The sequence below is a fragment of the Ursus maritimus genome, unplaced genomic scaffold (assembly GCF_017311325.1).
Source record: "Ursus maritimus isolate PB19 unplaced genomic scaffold, ASM1731132v1 scaffold_1, whole genome shotgun sequence".
Classification (NCBI taxonomy): Eukaryota; Metazoa; Chordata; class Mammalia; order Carnivora; family Ursidae; genus Ursus; species Ursus maritimus.
In genome coordinates this window covers 78895132-78916634 of record NW_024423343.1, presented here as the reverse complement: position 1 = coordinate 78916634, position 21503 = coordinate 78895132, and the positions used below count along the sequence as shown (strand labels likewise).

Below are 21503 nucleotides of genomic sequence, written 5' to 3'. Positions count from 1 at the left end.
ATTTATTTATTTATTTATTTATTTATTTATTTATTCAACAAAGACTTTTTGGACTCATAGTATGAACTAGGCACCATTCAAGCCACTTTTAAATAACGTCTTCAGTCTTACTCTAAGATATAATATGTATGCAATCATAGGTATAATGCTTTTTGTATTTTTCTAATATAAACTTCTATGAATATAGAACTATTAAAAATGTTTAAAGGTCTGCCCTTATTTCACATGCCACTAATGACACTTTGGGAAAGAGTGCTTCGGTGTTCAGAAAGCGCCTTCATCTTCATTGTCTTTTTAGAGTCTCTCAGTGACGCAGAAAGATGTGCACAACCATCCCGTTTTACAGCTGAGGGGCTGAAGCTCAGCGAGGTCGTGTTCCTAAGGGCATAGTGACAGGCAGTTCAGCCAGGCCCCATCCCTGGTCTCCTAACTCTAAGCTTACTTAGTACCCTTTTAACAGCGCTATTCCCCCAACAACAGGAGCTGATGACATGAGAAAAGACGTAAAGAATGATAAGGCAGCTTGAATTCAGCTGTCCTGCCTCTTACAAAACCTGGGACGTGGCTTATTCTCTGCCCTTTGACCTTTGTGTGACAGCTTTGCCTCACCACTAAATAGCAGCAAAGCAAATCACCCAGAAATTCAATCCTGTTACCAGGTGTAAAGCCTGCAGGAAATTTTTACATCATGTTTACTTAATGGACTCTATTAAAAAGTGATCTAGGATCTTTGATCCAGGCTCTTCTAACATACACTGTCCCTCACTTTCAGAGGGTCAGTTTGGCTCTCTGAAAGGTTTGCGTCTCCCTTTGTTGTAGATTTAAGCTACTTCTAAGATAGACTACATGCAACTGTGTTGACCCCAAATCAAACTTAAATTGCCAAATTTTAATATGTGCCTTGTGAACAAAATAAGCAACCAGAGATTCAGACTTGTTCAGAAAAGTCTTAAACTTCCATGCTCTAAGAGTGTATGGGTATGTTTCTGGGTATGTTTCCAACCCCACTGAACAGGCTATAAGACTATGCGTGTTGAAGAACCGTGATATCTAAAGAATGTGAATGAGTGAAAGAGGGTTTTAGGAGTCAAAATATATTCAATATGTGTGCATATTTATACATGAGGTAATATGTGAACTATAAATACATATAAATTTTGGTAATTTTTTCTAATTCTTAAATGACATATGTGCAAAGACTTATACCATGTTGGTCATTACCATTAGCATCATCATTATTAGAATGAGAGTATGGGACAGTTATGAATAAAGATACATCATAAAGTCCTCCCGTGATTTCTCACCAAGATAGGAATTAAATAATTTATGGAACTCCTGGCTTACGAATGTATAGGGATATAAGGTTATAATTACAGATCAAAGTATTAAGTATTTTAAATTACTTGCTCCTTCAGTGTAAGGTTTATAGAAATATTCGTGTGTTTATCCTTTTTAATGTTACATTTATATTTTTGATTTCTCAGTACTTTCTTCATTTACGAGTTAGCTAAGTAATTTATGAGGGAGTATTCATTAAATCATTAAATATGATTTCTGTTTGACTAGAAATTGAATTTATTTTGTTCTTCTCCGATACCATCTAAGGGGGCGGCGGTATCTTTAAGGAGTTTCTTGAATATTGCATAAGTGCATGAATAATTCCCTATAAACAACATATGTTCTTCATATATTTCACAATTCAGTAGAGTACTAAAATTCTGAAACAAAATAAGCTAAACATTTACCTCTGGTTATGTATGATCTTGTCATATCAGAAATAAACAGTGATCTGTATCTTATTTGTATTTAGTTTCAGAAAGCACCATCATTGCTTTCTCTTTCAAGGTTATTGAATCCTTTATAAATAATATAGTTCATTATAAAGTACCTTACAGCCTTAGAGGCAATTTAAATGAAAAAAAAATCGCAATAGAAAATTGGTTCAGAAAATTATCCAGGCATAAAAAATTTTTAAAGATAATTTTGGGCATGTGTTATCTAAATTTCTGTAAAAATCTAATTTGTTTTAAAATAATTTGACCTAATTTTTTTTTAGTATATCTGTGTGTGTATGTGTGTGTGTGTATAAAATGATTGTATGCTTCCATGTATATTGTACTGGGTGTGGTGGAGAGAAGTTAAGCACTTTGGAGTCAGACCTGAGTTTCAGTGCTAGCCATGTTACTTAAATTCACTAAATCTCATCTGTAAAATAACAAAAATAATACTAGTTTGCAGTATTACCATATTAAATGATAAAGCAGTGCCTTTTCCACAATAAATGCACAAGAAATGTTTTTATTGCCCTTTATTCCTTACTTAATTAAAAGTAAAAATTGGAGATTAAAAAAAGTTTTATCTAACTTAGTTTTTAAGAATTAAGACCAATGGGGTAAGTCTTCGTATTGGTGTCTTGCTTTGTTTCACTGTGAATCTGCTTTCTGTTGCATCGATCCCTTCTGAGATCTTTCACTACACCAGTTTGAGTCTACTGTAAGTTTATGTTACAGGAGAGCTTCCTTCCTACTGCCAAAGGGGGGGGGGGTCATTTAAATATAAGTGGAATTAGCGGTAGATTACATAAATGTAATGTGTGAAATATCTTTCATTTTCTGTTCGTATGAGTGAATACAAGATGAAACCTCTTTTCTAACATGAAATGTGAAAATGTTTCCAGGCACCATTTTTTTTTTTTGAACAACACATGGATATATTCATCTTACTTAAGCTTTTCCAGTTATTTCAGCAGGACGCTTTTCTTCGTGGCTTCGTGAAGGGTTATTAGAACAAAATTGTCTCTTGTTCTAGCACACAAGAAATTGGGTGTCCCCAGTGAACTTGTGTATATTAGATATTTCTATCCTTTAGGACAAAATACAAAAATTGTGAAAAGGAAACTGTTTTCATTATTCAACTGTTTTTCTCATTGAATACTTAGAAATGCTTGTTTTCAAACTTGATAAAGGAAACCCTTTGTTACTCATTACTGGGTACTCAGTTTGAAGGGGTCAAAGAAAAATTATTTATAAATGATATTCATGAGTCAGGAAGATTTCAAGAGAAAAGAGAAAAGTTAATAATTTCCTTGCTTCTTAGTACTTATTTTCTTACCCATGAGGCATTTTGGCAAACTCTCGAATTTTGTATAAAAGTAGCATAGAGTTGGGGAGAAAACTGGGTTAAGGGATGGCTGGGAGAGCTGCCTTGAAGCTGTGTTTACACAGCAAGCAACACTGTTTTTACTTAAATTGTTTTTTTTTTAAGATCAATAAAAATAGCAATGTTTTTCTAAAGGTGTTTTTATTCACAAGTCACATACAAGTTTTCCTATTTATTAATTGTTTATCTTGGAGGGGTGGCTTCAAGAACCATGATAGAGATTATTGCAGGAAAGTGGCAAAGACTGCACCTCCCCACCCCCTAGAAGTCCCCCAGTCACCATTTGGTGGCCACAGGTTGATGAAGTAGCAAGATTCTTGGCAGTGATAAAGCAAGAAGGGAGAGGCACACCCACAAGGTGTAGCCACACCCTCTTCCCTTGACCGGAAGGACAATGGTGGCCTCCTTCCCACTCATTGTGTGGCCTCTGCAGAGCCTAAAACTACCAGGTAATAATAGCTGCTCTACGCTTAGCTATGTTCAACCTGATTTGTTGCGTTTTGATTGTCTCAGCAACTCTAGCAGGAAGGTAGGTATTATTGTCCTCATTTTAAAGAGAAGGAAACTGAGGCCCAGAACATTTGAGTGTTTTATTCATGCTAGAAAGTGAGGAGGTCAGATTCAAACCTCGATCTGCTGGCTCCAAAGCCCACCCCCTTCACCAGCCACTGCTCTTGTCCTCCCCTGATGGAGTACAGATAGGCAGTTGCTGAGTTCTAGGCAGTAGAGAAAGTAAACCAGGGATCTCTGATTTATATGATTTTGTGAATTGAAGGTTATTTAAAGTCCAAATTTTGTTCTTAAAATATTTTCAAAATGTTGACAATAGGAAAGCCAAATGATCTCTCATTTCCATTGATGTTACAGCCTGAAGCCACACAGTCAACCTCTGCTTGAGCAAAGAGAGGACATTTGACAGGGCAGTGAAAGTTAAGCCTCCCCTCCCCCAGCAGGAAAGTAAAAACGGTGTTAACAATTGCAGGTCTGGGTAATATGGTTTGGTCTTCATGCCTTCACTCAGGTGGAGCCCGAGAAGTTGAAGACACTAACAGAAGGTTTAGAAGCCTACAGCCGAGCCCGGAAAAGGAACAGAAAGTAAGCACCGATTTTTTTTTCCACCATTTTGTTTTCCACAGATATAATTTACTGGTTTTTGTTCATAGGGACAAGAAAATCTCACGAATTTTGTCCATCTTCGGGCCTGCCTAACTACAGTTGAGTACTTGTCACCCAAGAGGACCATTATAGTTAAGCCAAATTAGCTTTTACAGAAAATATTTTCTTCTCTTAGTTTGTACTGTTGTGTGGGATTTTCCTCATGAGCTCTTTCCTCACTCCCACCATTTCCATCCCTCTCATTTACTGGGAAAGAAACACTCTCAACATGTAGCAATTAAACAGTTTCTGAAAGTGTAGCAAGGGACGCCTGGTTGGCTCAGTCAGAAGAGCATGGGACTCTTGATTTGGGAGTCATGAGTTCCCACCCCCTGTTGGGCACAGACATTACTAAAAATAAAAATAAATAAATAAATAAATAAATAAATAAATAAATAAAATAGAAAAATAAAACTGTAGTTAAAGTCTATCCCTTTGGGAGTAGGAATGGGGAAATAACCCCAGTTATACACAGGTAAACAATTTTGGCAGAGTAACTATTAGTCAAAGTGATGGTAAGTAATTCTTTTTTCTTAGGGCAAGAATAACAGGTTTTCTTTGGAATCATAACAAGAAGTTGTACGTTGAGACATTATTTTTCAAGTATTTCTAAATCTTTTTATTCTGGGTAAATGTTGTATGGACAAATAGATAATGTTTGAAACATAGTTTCCACTGTAATACGGTGTAGTTTTGTGTATCGTAATTATTATTTCATTTTAAGGTAGACAACTACAAATGTGCTTTTGTATATGCACATGGAAAGTTATTCAAAAATACATATAGTTTACATTCCTGTTCAGTTACTAAAATGTTCATATTATCAAATGTCCAAGAATTATGAGATCAGAACAATTACTAGTGTATCTTGTGTACATAATATCAACAGTATCTGTTAAAGAGCACTCTTTCTCTTGGTGGTGCCAGAGGTAAAATTTCAGAACTCAACAACTCTTGAGGAGACTCTTTATCTCAATAAACTGCCTCACAAAAAGATGCCAACCACATCCTATGTTGGGGACTTCTTTGGAAGGTGGCAAGTTGGCACTGATGGTAGTGATGGCCAAGTGAATTGCCAGATTCGCTGCAGATAAGATGAAGAATACGGTGAGGCCAGCCCCCTCTACTCTGACTATTAAGAGCTTTGTAGTAGGATAAGGCCCACAAAATTAATATAAATTCTGGATGAAAGGAGGGAAATTGCAAATTACCTACATCACAAATTTGCAATGGGCCATTTGCTGTGGAATATTCAACAGTACTTGTTTATTTGACGTAAAAGATCCCTAAAATCTTTCCTCCAGTGAGATAGGCCAGTTAGCGGAGTGATGTGTAAAATATCCAAAACAACAACACAGAAATGAATTAACACCTCCAAATATTTAAATATACTGCCTTGAAATGAGCTGTATTTTCCCCATAAATTTGGTATTGATCAATTTCTGAAAGGTAGTAAGTAATAAAGAGCAATTTAAATTTATTTTTCTCCAAAGCTAGTTTACTAGTTATGGTGAATTTACATGGGTCCTAAGTGGCATAATCTAAAGGAACTGTCATGAAACCATAAACTCAGAATATGGATTGGAGATGTAAAAGAAGGAACTATGAAGCAAACTTCAGTACAGACAGTCTTATTTATCATGATATTGTCTATGCAGGCTGACTTGTCTTATAAATGCCCAGTAGAATACTGTACATTTTAAATAAACTATTTAAAATCCATTATTTTATTCTCTCAATCACAGAATGGGCTAGAATTACTAAATTCATTTATGGATGAGGACACTCAGACCCAAACAGTTTAAATAATTACTTGAAGGTCACATGAGTGACAAATGATGTATTGAACCCAATCATGTATTTATTTATTTATTTAATCATTTAGTTATTCCCTAATTTAAGGAGACTAACTGAGCAAAAATCTGTGCTGCAGTCCCAGGAGCTCACTGTTGAGCAAAGGAGACAGATCCAGAAACAATTAAAATGTTAAAATTGCAATGACAGCAATATGTATAGGATCTTTGGGGATCATTGAGAAGTGGCATGAAACTAGGGCAAAGGAAGACTTTCTAGAGGAGGTATCTGAGCCAAGCCTTACACACTACATGGGTATTAGCCAGGCAAAGGAAATAAGGACCACACTGGCATGGGGCAGGATGGTGTTTAGATGAGATCAGCAGCAGGATTTGGGGGACCGTAAAGCATTAGACAGGAAATTGTAAGAGATGCAGCCAAAGGTGTAAGCAGCAATCAGATCTTGAAGAGCTTAGTGGGGGCCCAGAGGACCTTATCTTATTGGAAGTGCCTGAGGGGACAGGTGGTTGCATTTTCACTTTAGCTATGGCTGCATGGAGGATAAATTTTAGGGGAACCGTATTGGAGACAGCGATATTGTTTAGGAGAACAAGGGAGGATGAGGACTCAAACCAGAATGGGAGCGATGAGAATAGAGGGGGAGGAATGAGGTCGAGAAATATTTAGGAGGTAAAATTCACAGAATGTCATGGTGATTGATTGGAATGAGAAGGGCAAGCAATCAAGGGCAACTTTCAGGGTTTCAGCTAGGGTGACTTGGTGGGTGATAGAAACACTGACTGAAGTGGAGAATTCGGGGGGAGCTGTTGAGTACATGTGGGGTGCCCGTGGACTGTGTGGGACACAAGTCTGACACTGGGAAGAAGTGGTATTTGACTATGGAAAAAAGGTTGTGATCACACGGAGATCCTTTGGCCCATTTGAACAGTGGACTAAGGATTGAACCACTTGGACATTTGAACATTTACTAGAGATAATGAAGAAGATGAGAAAAATCAAAAAGGAGGAAGAGAACGGGGGGGCAGCAGAGTAGGGTGTTAGAAACCAAAGACCAAAAGCATCCAGGATGATAAAATGATGAACAGCAGCCCACTGAGGCAAAAACTGAGAAGTTTCCATTGGACTGCGCAATTTCGAGGCTGTTGGCAACCTTAGTGAAAACAGTTTCCAATAAAGTGGAAGGTGTAAAAACAAAGTGGCCATGGGTTGAACAGTGAATAAAAAGGGAAAAGAGAGAGCTGATATAAATTAATTTCCTATCCTTAATATGAAAATTTCCTAAAAAATAACTGGAAGAATTTTTTAAATGACAAAGATTTGACCGCTTTTGTAGACAAAGGAAAAGGAGGGAGAAAACAAGTGAAAAAGGATGGCAGCATTTGGAATAAGATGGCTTAAGAGGTTGCTTTGGGGCCTGAGTTCAAATCCTGTTTCCACCACTTTAGAGCTGTGTGCCCTTGAGCATGTTGCTTAACCTCTCTAAGCCTAAATTCTTCATTTCTAAAATGGGCATATTAATAACTACCTCTTAGCATTGTTATAATATAGATAATTTAAAGAGAGCCTTAATGCTGTACTTGGCACATGGTAAGTAGTTAGTAAACAGCTATTTTTATTGTAAAGATACAGGTGAAGCAAACACAATTATGAGATATTTTTGCCGGTTGAAACATTCTACCACCCTATTAGATGTTTAGAATTTTATGTATTCATTTTCATTTTGAATACGCTATAATCAAACTGTACAATAAGTATCTTTAAGCTGATATGCCTATTACAGCCTAATCACAAAAGAAATATTAACATATGTATTGAAGACATTACTTGGGGTCATTTTATACTTAAAAGAAGAAATAGCTTCATTAAAGAAAAAAAAATTCCATCGCCTTTAGATTTGTTATGATTTTCACTGAAATGAGGACCAAATCTTATATCTATACATACATATAAATTTAAAATTTGGTAATCTGATTTTTGTGAAGCTGGAAAGTGATAAAGTGATAAAATAAATCATGCTTTCACTTTAAAACCAAGAAATTGTACTTAGCATGTTAAATTTTCTTTTTTTTTTAAGATGTATTTATTTATTAGAGAGAGCCAGAGCATGTGAGCACAGAGGGGAGGAGCAGAAGGAGAGGGAGAGAATCCCAAGCAGACTCCCCGCTGAGCGCAGAGCCTGAAGAGGGGCTCGATCCTACAACCCTGAGTTCATGATCTGAACCAAGACCAAAAGCCAGATGTTTAACCAACTGAGCCACCCAGTTGCCCCAGCATGTTAAATTTTCTTCAATCTTCACACTTACTTTATGGATTCGGTTTCAGAATCTAAGATTCTTGACATTTAGGTGTCACCCAAATTTGTTCTGTTCTACACGAAGTGAGTTGCTTAAATTCTAAACTGACAACGTAGAGCAACATGCAGCTTCTCATTTCCCTCACTTCTTGTACCGTTCACGGATGCGCACCTGCCTTTTTCCTCAGTTAGTGAAGATAAGGATAATGTGTGACAATACAGGCAGTGAAGAATAGAAGTGGCAATTATCTCCATTAATAACTAGAAATGTGATTATAGGAACATCTATTGCTTAATCAAGTAGGTTTTAAAGTGTCCATTAGTAAAAATGTTTATTATTAAATGTCAGCAGGGAATTGAAAATAGTGGAGGAGACTCCACAGGGAGGCCCTCGGTACTGCAAGACTAAATTTTGACTAATTATTCATTTCATGAACTCATGGAAATTTTTCTTCCTCTTTTAAGTTCATTCTTCCCTGACCTGACCAGTTAGTGTAAAAATTAGTCTGCAGTCTTGAAACTCATGATGCATTCAAGTAATTTCATGCCCCACCTCTCTGTATCTATTCTCTCTTCCACAAGTAATCATTTCTCCCTCTATTAACTGCTTAAGTTTGTTAAAGGAAAAACACTATTAATTTAGCTTAAATTAATACAAGCTGTTTACAAACATTTTAAACATCTTTTTGAAGAATGAGATCACAAAGTCCTAAATTCTAACTTTTTATTCAACAACTAATCTTGAATTATTTTTATACTTTAATGGTGATGTTATTGCAATTTTTCATAGTTTGGGAAAATTTTTTTCATGGCTCTTTGAATGTATTACTTTTAAACACTATTGTAGTTAAATATCCATTTTCTTCATTACCAAGTTAGAACTGGTTTCACCAGTTCTCCTAAAAAGTCATGAAGTATTGCATATAAACGGTTGTCATAATACCTACCTCATAGGTTTCCTGTTAGGATTGAGGTAATGTATATGAAGATTAAACACAATTCTTGGCACATAGACAATTTTCCATAAATAGTAGCTATTTTTGCTCTTAAGATAAAAGTGAGAAAACCAAAATTCTTTGGTAGTTTTTCACTGAAATGTTTTACCTTCATTTTAGACATTTAGAACTTTATGCAGTTAATTGTAAACCCATAAGATATTATAATAAGTATCCATAACATAAATATCTTTTGAAATATATATTCATATTTTTAAATACAAAAGAAATAGTAAAGATAAATCTATTTAACACATTATTCAAGGTGTAATATTGTTAAGCAATTAGACAACGTGGTACTGTCAAGACCTTTGCCAAACAGCCCATAAATGTTGCCCCAACCCAACCCTAGCCAAGCTTACATGGCCTGCGGAGTCCTGGGTTCAGATGGTCCTCCACCCCTTCCTCACATGACTCAGAATCAGGCATAGCAAACTTCTCACTAGGAAAGCAACCCAGACTGACTCCACAAGATGCTCATGGTCCCTTAAAACTGGAATGGGTAGGTAAATAAAAGACTGTATGAATAGATGATAATATCAACTTGGACAGTGCTCAGTGCTTGGATAGTGATAAGGGAGAAAGAGACAAGTTGCAGAATAGTATGTATACCATATCATACCTCATGGACACCTTTGTGTGTATGTTTTTTTAAAAAACCACAGGTACTGTTCGTGGACATATAAAATATAAAAACGGGGGCACCTGGATGGCTCGGTTGGTTAAGTGTCTGCCTTTGGCCCAGGTCATGATCTCAGGATCCTGGGATCAAGCCCAGCGTCCTCAGGCTCCCTGCTCAGTGGGGAGTCTTCTTCTCCCTCTCCTTCTGCCCCTTCCCCTGCTTGTGCTCTTGCTCACTCTCAAATAAATAAATAAAATTAAAAATAAAGGGGCACCTAGGTGGCTCAGTCAGTTAAGCGGCTGCCTTCAGCTCAGGTCATGATCTCAGAGTCCTGGGATCGGCCCCATGTCGGGCTCCCTGCTCAGTGGGGAGCCTGCTTCTCCCTTTCCCTCTCCTGCTTCCCTGGCTTGCGCAGGAGTGCGCTCTCTCTCTCTCTCTGTATCAAATAAATAAATATCTTTAAAAAAATTAAAAATTAAAAAAATATGAAAACATACTAGGAAGATACACAACACAGTTGCCTTTGGGGAGGAAAGGAAGAGAGAATGGGACTAGGAACTGATGACAAATGGGAATTTCAGCTTTTTTTTTTTTTTTTTTTGATAAAAAAGACTTGAAGTAGGTTATTTAGTATCAGTTTATTCTTGGAAGCGGGTTTGTTAGGGGTTAATTTATTCTATGTACTTTTCTGCATTGTTTATATTTCTAAAAATAAACGGGAAGAATGTAAAAGCTAGAGCTTACAGGTCTGCAAAAGGTAGGAGGAAGGAGTTGGTGCTGTATTGCCCACACACTTTTAGTTAAAACCATTACATTAACCTTTTTTTTTTTCAGTTAAACTGACTTAAATTCATATATGTTTCCCAAAATATCGAGACATCGTGTTAGCTTTGGACCACATTTTTAGTTAGTAAATCCGTGGCGCCTGCACGGTGCGCCTGGCAGCCACTCGTCCGGGTGTACGCAGACACTAAATGTGTGAATTGTCCAGCCGCGGCGTACGAGGGCAAAACCTGGTGCGGGCTGCGGTAAACCGAAAGGCCTCATCTAAAGGCATTCCGCTAAAGTTCAAATATGTTTTTAAACACGATGTGAGCCAAACTAAATGGGACTGTGAGCCAAATTCCTCCGCAACTACAGATTTCCAATCTCCGTGTAGATGCTGAGGTGGGACTTAACTCTTGGAAAACCACGCCGACAGCCTGTTTTGAAAAGGTGTATGTCTGCACCTTTTCTAGTAATTGTCGCGACAAGAGAAATGAAATGAATCACCTTAGTACTCAGAATAATTGGGTAATGATGTATATGCATAAAAAAGGGGAAAGAAGTTAGAGTAGACAAAGGGCACATAACTACAGAAGGAGAGGGTGTGGGTTTGCCTGATCTTAAGTCGTTAGTTGCACAACGTCCTATAGTTTCAACAGTGGAAGATGTACCGTTTTGTGTTACTCAGGCCACACGTGCATCACGCTAGGCTGAGTAGAGAAAAAAAATCCGACAAGTGATGGACACTCTGGGAGAGTCATTCTTTATCTGTTCAGATACTTAAGTCATTTTGGTTTGGGGGAACATGTGGTGGGCTCAGGCCTGGAGGGAGCCTTGGGCGTGACAGTGAAGCTGTTTCCCACCCAGAACGTGCGCCGTGTGTACGCACTCCAGATTTCAGCCTTCACTTGCTCGACTCTGGAAGCCGGGGCGCGCCAGAGAGGGCAGAGGGAGCTCCCTAGTGGCCAGAGTCTGCAGCTCAGCCCCTCCACCCTCCCCGCGGCCGCACCGCGCGGCTGCCTGAGGAACAGACAAGCCGAAAGGAGACGCAATGCAGGGCAGGCTGGAATCCCGGAGGACAAGCGGCATCTGGGGCAAAGGAGACCCAGGGCCCAGTTTTCTTGCAAAAGCATCAGACGGGGGAAGAAGCATGTGGAAGGGGAAAGAATCCATTGTCCCCTATCATATGTTCCATTTTTTTCGTTGTTCAGTGACTTTATTAGTATGCAGTGATGAGAATCCTGGAGCGTTTGTCGTCTGACTTTTTCAAATGTAAATATAAATTGACTTTCTCTGGTGGAATTGGTACTTCTGTTTTCTGATTAGGGGATTAAATTGAGACTTTGTTTCCTTAATTTATTAATCTGGTGTGTTGTTTTCATTAATTCCAGAAGTGGAAAGCTAAATAACCATTTAGAAGCTGCTATTCATGAGGCCATGAGTGAACTGGACAAAATGTCTGGGACTGTAAGTTAATTTATTTTTCCATTATACTGTGTTTCTTTGAAAATAAATTGTATTGCACTTTCTGGTAAAGTCTCTTAAATATTGACAAGCAACTCACATAGCAATACTAAATTACTAGGCTCAAAAAAAGACTGATATCAGAAAAGATTCAAAGTAATTTAAGAAAAAAGTAACTTAGTAGTATTATGTATGTCTTTTTTCTGAGATTACTTTTGTGTTCTCCACATAACGTTCTTTCTAAATGTGAGCAGCAAAATATTCGAGTTCAAACCACAGGTTTCTGCATTTGGCTCTCTGAATAACAGTGGCCACTACTACTGCCTAAATAGCCAATAATGCAAATTTCACTTTGTCCATAGAACAAAAAAAGGGAATTGAACAATAGGGTCAAGATCAACAGTGGGTAGACCTCTCATTTCCTTTCTACTGTTACCTAAAAAGGAAAATATTTGGCACAAAATCGTATTGTTAAATTATTGAACACTGTAACCTCTGGTTCTTGAGAAGTTGTGTTTATTCTTTTTTTACATTTTTACTGAGCTGTTCATACAATAGTATTGAATGTGAGAAGTTTAATCGTTGTCCTCTAATTCATATATTAGCTAGTGCTAACACTCAAAATATAACTTTGGTAATTTCTTTTAAAAATGTAAATTATCTAAGGCTATTCGGCAATGAAAGCTAATTTCTTTTACTTCTACTCAACACTTCGTGTTAACAAGGTTATCTGGATCCTAACAACCCATTCAATGGCTACTGATTGACAAGATATGGGTTATAGATTCACAGAATCTTGGGGTTGGTATGGGCTTTAGAAATTTTGTGATCCAACCCATCATTTGCAGGTGGGTGAATGAAAACCCTAAGATGTTAAATTTCCTGATAGAATTTAAGAAAGGTCTAAAGCAGGGATTATAAACTTAAACACCTTCTAAGGCCAGGCAAATACTATCAATAAGTAAAGTGGGTCAGATGTAAGAGAAACAGCAACGCAAGGGGATTGAGAAATGCCAACCAAGGGGCCAGCGTAGGCTGCCTTAGAAACTCAACCCAGTAGAGGCTGTTGCTCACTTCAGTCTGGTGCTGGTTGGGAAAGGGCTTGCAGCACACAGTCATTCAGAGACTCAGGTTCTTCTCTCTCCATCTAGTGTCCACCATTCCTTAGGGCCTCAGAGGGTTCCTTCATGTTACTTGCATCCATCCAGCAGGTGGGAGAAGAGTATATGCAGAGGGCTGCCAGGATAGGCTCATCGCTTCTGCTGATTTTCCTCTGGTCTGACCCCATCATATGGCTTTCTTAACTCAAATGGACTGGGAAATGTAATATATGATGTGCCTGTTCCGGAAGAAGAGAAAATGGGTTTGGTGAGCATCTTGCTCGTCTTTGCTGCAGGACATTTGACCTTTGTGGCCAGCATGCAGTCAGGACTGGTGGGAATTGTGGCAACCTGGAGTCCATGCTCTCTCCAGAAGGAGCTCCTTCCTCCACGCTCCAGCAGATCTGAACCAGATGGGAAATTATGCCAGAGTTGCAAGGTCTTCCAATTTTTCATAAGATGCTAGAAGTCTGGAAGTGAAATTTCCCCATTTTTTTTTAGTGTTGACAACTATTTCTTAGACATTAAAGCATCATACAGCTAAACAAAATACCTTTTCAGGCCACATTTGGTCCACAGATTACCAAAACTTGTTTGCAGTCTTGGATAAAGTCTTCTTTGCTCAATTATAACTAGTCTTCAGTTGCGGCCCTTCATCAGAAACTAGTGGTTTTAAAAAATGTATATGGACAAGTTAGGAGGAAGAGGCAGTTTGAGAAACTTAAAAATGTTACTTTCAAAATTTAATTATTTCAAAGCTTTTTCCATTTGACTTTGAATAGTATTGGCCTTTGCTGTTATCTAAACATTGTTTTTAAAATGTACAATTAAGCCAACTTGTAGTGGGCCTTGAGAACTGATTGGACACATCGCCTAATGATGAGTTCTGTGACATTATGTTGGTAGCTTTGAAATCGGCTGTGGTGGAAGGATTTACACCATGGAAATTGGCCAATGCAGCAATAAGCTTGTGTCTCTCCCCAGGGAGCTGGTTGTTAAGCATTAGCTACACCACTTCCTTGGGACTAGCCTGCCTTTCCTGGGTCTTGATCGTGCCCTCCCCTATCAGTAGCCACACACAATGTGGGGCACCGGATCACCTCCCTAGTACCTGTCCTCTGCCCCTCAGAACCGCACCTGCTGTCTGATACCTGGCGATCATGCCCTGCCATGCCCCACCCCTGCTCAGTCTGACACGCAGCCATAAGGGCTACAGCTTCTGCATTAGCATATAAAGATGAGTTGTACTGCTTGCTCGCCCCAGACTCTACAAGCTCAGATCTGCCAACAGATGGTAGTGGTATTCTCTTTCGCACTCCAAGTCTTCTCGTGAATAAACTGAGCTGTGTGCGTGCTCTTACCATCTTTGACCTTCTTAGTAGTTGTAAAATAAGTCGGGTGACGAAGGAAAGAAGAAAACATGTTTGGTACGTATTTTTCTACTTTTCTAGACTCTACTGAAACTGGTGATCTAGGGACCGCTAACAGGAAAGGCTTTATTTCTGTCTTAAATGGACAGCAGGGGTAGCAACTGCACACTGCATTTCCCACACTTGATTTTCTCCGGTTCCTCCTTGGAGTTCCACCGTTTATGGGGTTCTCACAGTGTTGTTCTCCTTGTCAGTTCCTAGGATTCCTCCTTCTCTGTAGTGACTGTGGGCACACTGAGATCTGGGGTCTCGACAAAAAATGTAAATGCTTCATGATATCAGTGATTGAAAAGGAAAGGTGGACTCTATTCCCTCCCCTGTTTCTTTGTCAGAAATCGTATGGTGTTTGTACTTTCAACCTCTGTTGTTTTTTTTCCCACCTCTTTATCTCCAGGTTCACCAAATCCCACAGGGAGACAGACAAATGAGACCCCCCAAACCCAAGAGAAGGAAGATCTCCAGATAACAGGGACTACTCCACCAATGCGCAGTGTTTATTAAGGAACGTGCACAGATAAATCTATCTATAGATAGGTATTGATATGGCCACTGTTATATCAGTATTTGTACTATGGCAGATCGCTACCACCACCACAGGGTGCTAAAAGAAACAGTGATACAATATTTTTTTGAACAGGAAGGATAATGAAGGCTGGAAAACCAATCAAAATCCCTGACTGATGAGAGTAATAAATGGTCAAGAGATTACGGAGAAACTTTTTCTATAATACTAAAATTGTGATTATAAGAAATGTCCAAATGTTTCTGAAGACTTTTCAATGTTGTATATAGAAAATACAGAATTTCATGGTGATATCAGAAGTGTAAATATTGTACAATATTGTCATGTACAAGCGTACCTAATGCACACTTTATCTTTTATTGTACAAAGAAATAGTGTACAAAATTCTTTGGTTTCTATGGAGTACACCTACCAGAGACTACCAGTGTAAAGTGATAAATAAAAATACAACCTAAATGCTTTTCTATGATAATGTAACAGATGCTGTTTTTGTATTTAACAGCAGAGAAAAGGCATGATGATGTATTACCTGAATGATGACATACACTGCACACCACCGAGTGTCCATTTATATTGTCTGTTTGGAATGAACCTTGCCTGGCAGCGCTGGACTCGATTTCGGGTGCCTAGGAAATCAAAACCTTGCAGATTTCTCAAGGGATGAGGGCTCACAGGTCTAAATTAAGAATTCAGAAACTGCAACCATTTGTTGCATATTTTTTTTACCTAAGTTTTAAAGTAGAATAGGTTTTATAAAAAAAAAATCTTAGATGGAATATTTTACTCAGTCGTTTCTGTAGTTAACGTTTGATAGCCACCTGCTGATCTAGCTAGCTTATGCCGCACCACCGTTGACGCTCAGAGTGGAATTTGTTTGCGGACAATACCTGATGAGATAAAACTCTCTGTTTCCATACATGGAGGCAAAAGCCCCACTTCGAAACCATTATCAGAGGTAAGGTTGACTACGATTCAGTTTTTTTGTAGTGGCAAAAAGAAATATGAATCATCAAAGCAGGTTTCATAGCCATTCATCAGTATTACTCAAACCAGAAGTGAAGGTGGCTTACAAAATTATTAGCAATGGTAATTTTTTATCAGTATTATGTAACATATCAGATTTATTTTATTTAAAGAATTATTTATACCATTAACAGATTCTTATATATATTAATGTGGCTGAAATGTGCAGGTTAAATCTATTAACCAAATTATTTATATTATATTAAGTAAGAAAAAAATGTGAAACAAATGTAGAGAGAAAATACTACATTACAAGTATACAAACCTAAAACTGTGAGCCATTGTAAAGTACAAGGTTATTAATAAGAAATGTAGCACAACATAATTTTCCGTCTTTTTTTCACAATTTTTGTGGTGGTGTTCTAACCCCATCTCCCATGCACTTGAGTGAAGTTTCAGGACTCCAGGCTGACTTCCATTGATGGATTGTCAAAAAGAAGGGATCCATTATCCCTTTATTCTTAGAATCACCAGCCCCCACCCCCAAACCCTTAACACCCCCACTCCCTCCCTGAGAGCACTCGCTGCTTGTCCCCTAGCCTGGGGCTCACTCAACAGCTTAAAGCTCCAGTTACTGGCAACCTTTCAGTAGCAGGCTCTGGACCCCCAAATGCCCACCACCTCTGTTATCCCTCCTCTCTCATCCACCCCCCCCCCATACTCCTCAGTCCCACGATGTAGCAGAGTTCCAGTAACTCAGGAAAAAGGAGACCAAGGTCATTCTTCCAGTTGGTTTCTTGGGGCCACAGCACAGAGCACTCCACCTGGGCTCACTTTTGATAGCAAGAGCTCTTAGTTCTTCCCCCGGTCTCCTGTCTCACTATCCTTCCACTCCCACCCTCACGCCTACCCCCAAGCCTGACAGAATGCAACTGGCTACCCTGGGCTTCTGGGCCTGGAGGCAGGAACCCTTCCTTCTGGGGGTAGGTTCATTGTGTCTTTCGTGTAAACGTGGGATTGCCTGCCGGTCCTTCATGCAGTCACCCTGAGTCATCTTTTGTGTAGTTTAGTCGACTCATCTTTGTGTGTTTGGTATGTTTAAACCATAAATGTCCTTTTTTAAAAAATGTTTTGCCACCAACCTGCTTTTCTACTCTTTCGTCTACATGGTGGTTTTTATTCCCAGGTAGACGCACATGTATGTTTGTGTGTTGCAGTGTCTGCGTGTGTGTGTGTGTGTGTGTGTGTGTGTGTGTGTGTTGATATGTAGAAGTTTTTTTAGCCCTTGCTGTCCGTCTTCAGACTGAGTTTGTGTCCACCAAGCCTTCTTTTAGATAGTGCAAGCTAATTAGGTGTGTGCTTCCCCACCAGTGTGTACTTTACATCAGCAGACCACGTAAAGTATGTTTTTGCCCATGATTTCACCGGTTGCTTTCGGCTTTGATGTGGCTGCTAGGTGTTGTTGTTTCAGTCCACATGGGTTTTTTTTTTCCCTCTCTTTTACAGTTCTATGGTTTCGTGTAAGCAGTTAATGTAAATATTGTTAGCATTACAGGTCATGCAGTGCTGTAACATTTTTTAAATGTTGCACCGACTTTACAATTAAAAAAATTGGTCACTCATACTTGAATTTTGCCCATAGAGCCATTTCTTTCTCTTTGTATTGAAGCCAATTCATTTTTTGAAAATGAAGGCTAGCCCTTCTACATTATTACATTTTTTATTCCCTAAAATAAACTCTTTTTTTTTTCCCCCAACAAATCTGTCAATGGAAATAATGAAAAATTTTTGCTCCTTTAAAGAACATAATATCCCTCTTGGAAAAGAAAATCTAATTTCATTTTGTGTCCCTTAACAGTCTTAGGAAGCACAAGGAGAATAAGCTACACCTTTAAATAGTTTTTAAAGATTATTTCAAATGAATGAAAATTAACCGAGCAGCTCTTGTTTATCTCATTTGTAGCATTAAAAGCTATCAGGGTTTTTATTTACTTAAAGGAATATTTTTGGTTTGTAGTTTTCAGTCTCATCGTGAATGTGAATGCTTTAAGAATATTCATCCCTTGTGATATTATGGGCCACTTTTAGTCTTGTATTTGGACCCTGACTTTGAGTTATTTGCTATGTCTGTTTTTCAAGTAAACACAACCTTTTTTTTTTTTTTAACTTAGCACTGCAGAATTGTGGAAACAGCAGAGGGTTGTTATGTCGCTTTCTGTAAGTTTTATGAAGATTCCCAACTGACTTATCCCATGAGGTGATTCCTTTTTCATTTCAGACCGTGATAACACATTGTAGTTAACTTTGGTAATCTTCTCTGCAGTTTGCAATCTGTCCTTGTAAGTCACAAGCGGTTTTGCACTAAGATTTTAAAAATCTAAGATGCTTAAGATGCTGGTGACATTGCTCTTTCTGACAAGAAAGCCAAGATTCTAGACCTTACCGAAAATCTGATACCTTGTTTACTTTGCCCATTTATGCCCAAATGGTATAACACAAGTCTCAAGACTTTTCAATGTAGTGTATAAAATAAGTTGTGCGTTACTTGATTCATTTGGGGGCTACGAAAAAATAATATCAACCAGCCAGAACTGTAATATTGAATTAATTTATCTTTTTCTTTCATTCACTCTATCACATTTGCATTAGCCAAAGAGATAAGAACATTAGTAATTCATATGTGTAAACAACCCAGAAGTGAATATTAAATCAGTGAGCCAAAAAGCAATAAACAACTCAAGCATGGGAAATCCTGCTAACAATGGGGAGTCTGATACAGAAAAAATATATAAAAAGCATTATCTTCAAATATGAAAGATTAATTTGTATCTACTGTAAATATGTATTATCAGCCTTATCTGCTTTTATACACACTGTGTGTGTACCTCAGCGACCTTTTATAAACCGGAAAAATGGTTGATTTAATAATTTGTTATGTAAATACAAAGTTGTCTATAAATTGGAAAATTTGATGCCAGATGGCTTCACAATATACAAATGTGTTTTGTAACATCATGCCTTTATGGATTAAGTATAAATACACTGGATTGTCTGTGTAGAAGAGTAGCAGCTTACATTTCACCCGCATTTCAAGTGGATATTTTTGTCCAAATGGTTATCTTCTTAGGAAAAGAAAATGACCTGAACATATTCAATGTGAAAAACAAATATGGTTTTGAATTCACCAAAACTTTTCACACTCAAGGGTCTCTTCAATTCCATACTAAATGCCGTTTGTTATGTTTCTGTAGGAGATTCTTTGATCCAGGACTGGGATCTACCCAGGAAACCTCCCCAAACGGAATTATTCTACTTTAGAAACAAGCTGTGCATCTTAATTTCTAAATCATAGGCAAGGGAAGAACCACAACCTTCTTACTTCTTTTTAACTTGTTTCTTTTCTGCTTTGTTTCCACACATCTTGGAAAGCACTACGCAGCTAAACAGGGCCTAGTTCTTGTGCACCAAGGTATCTACAGAGTGACCTCAGTGCAGGTCTCTCCACCCTAGCACAGTTCACATTTTGGGTGAGCTCATTCCCGATTGTGGGGGCTGTCCTGTGCATTGTAGGACCTTTGGCAGCCTCCCTTGTCTCTATCCACCAGATACCAGTAGCATCCCTTCCAAATTGTGACAATCAAAAATGATGCTAGAAATTGCCAAATGTATCCTGGGGGTGGGAGTAGAGGGCAGGGGGAGGGGACAAAGTGAGACTTGAAAACCACTGCCTTAACGGAATCAGTTAGGGAACATGTGTCTGTGTGAAATACTGGCATGTTTTGCATGCTGTAATCAACAGGAAACTGATTCCTATCAAAATCCAAAACAAAATCCATGCCAAAGTAGCTCTTCTCAGTCCATCATCAAGGAAGTGAATCCAGTAGTTTCAGCCTCATTTTGAGCACATTTGACACTTTCGATCATGAGACGCAAGACAGTCGTGTTTTGAGAAGTCCCATGTAGGGCTTAGGAAAGTTACCTAAATATCCTGGTTCAGTTGACGAGAAGACTAATAGCCCACTTTGGATGTGTGTAAGGAGCTTTAGTGAGTGGAAGGCTTCTCGACCATAGTATAGTTCCCTGCTTTGGGTCAAAATGAGGACTTTGGCTGAGGGGATCATGCTATGTATATGCTTTAACACCTTTCTCCAGCAGCTGGTTCAGGTAGCAGTAGTTTTTGCCTGCTCCTCTGATAAGTTCTGATGGAAGCAGTTCAGTAGATCTTGGAGATATCATTGATCTATTTATTCATGTAATAAATATTCTTGCGTTCCTCTCTGTGCCACACCCAGTGCGCAGCAGTAGGGAGACGATGATGAATAAGACAGACCCCATTCTCTGCCTGCACAGAGCAGCCCAAGGAGCTGGCCAGTGGGACATGTAAGTACAATAAAGGGTGAGCAGGGCTGGGCTGGGCAGCACATGGCAGGCCCCTGACCTGGCTTAGTGAGGACCCAGGAAAGATGAATAGGATTCAGGCAAAGGAGGAGTGTGTCGTCTGGAGAAGGGTAAGGGAATGTGTTGGGGCAGAGAGAACGGCGTGTCTAAAGCTAGAGGCTGGCGGAAGCCAGAGAGAAGAACAGCCGAGGAGTAGAGAGCGTGAGGCAGTGGGGAAGAGAACAGGGGCAAAGCACTAAGCGCAGTCTGGGGGTGTCTTGTCCAGCATGGCGGTGATGGGGAGCTACTGCAGGGTTTCAAGGTGGGGCGTGATAGGAGCGGGTCCGTGTTCCAGAAGGATTATTCTGGCTGCAGTGTGAAGAATGGGCATTGGGGGTGACACAACACGGGGGAGCAAATATCTCATTTCGAGTGCAGCATTTTTAAAAAGCACCTACATCCTCAAAAGTGAAAAACATTCTAGGCCCACCATAATTCTTCATATTACATTTGTTGAGCAAGTTCCATCCCAGTCTTGTGGTACGTATATAAATATATATATGTGTAAATTCATTTTAATAATCCTAAGTAAGTGCTATTCAGCATGCTGACAGTTACTGCCCACAGCGTCAGTTCCGTTTCCATCACACGAATTAGTGCTCTATCGGCAGACCGATCGTGTTTCTACTTTGATGATCCGAGGCTGGGGAAGTTTAAAATCCCCAAACATTGAAGTGTTAAGTGTTCAGGTGTTAGAAAGTAAGGCCTGCTAACCGGAATGCAGAGGTAAGTTAGGTCAGGCGTCGAGCTTTGGCATGCCAGCGGCTTCCCACGTCCCTGCA

At 38.9% G+C, this 21503-nt stretch overlaps 1 protein-coding gene across 1 annotated transcript in view; it reads left to right on the top strand.

Moving 5' to 3' along the window:
• The window catches only part of MBD5 (methyl-CpG binding domain protein 5), a 137526-nt gene extending 120101 nt beyond the window's left edge, over positions 1–17425 (top strand). The window contains exons 10-12 of the mRNA XM_040645154.1: positions 4181–4254; positions 12196–12271; positions 15193–17425. Of these exons, the coding sequence (XP_040501088.1) occupies positions 4181–4254; positions 12196–12271; positions 15193–15264 (222 nt within the window). The 3' untranslated portion in view covers positions 15265–17425. The remainder of the gene's footprint in view (positions 1–4180; positions 4255–12195; positions 12272–15192) is intronic.
• The last annotated feature ends 4078 nt before the right edge of the window (positions 17426–21503 follow it).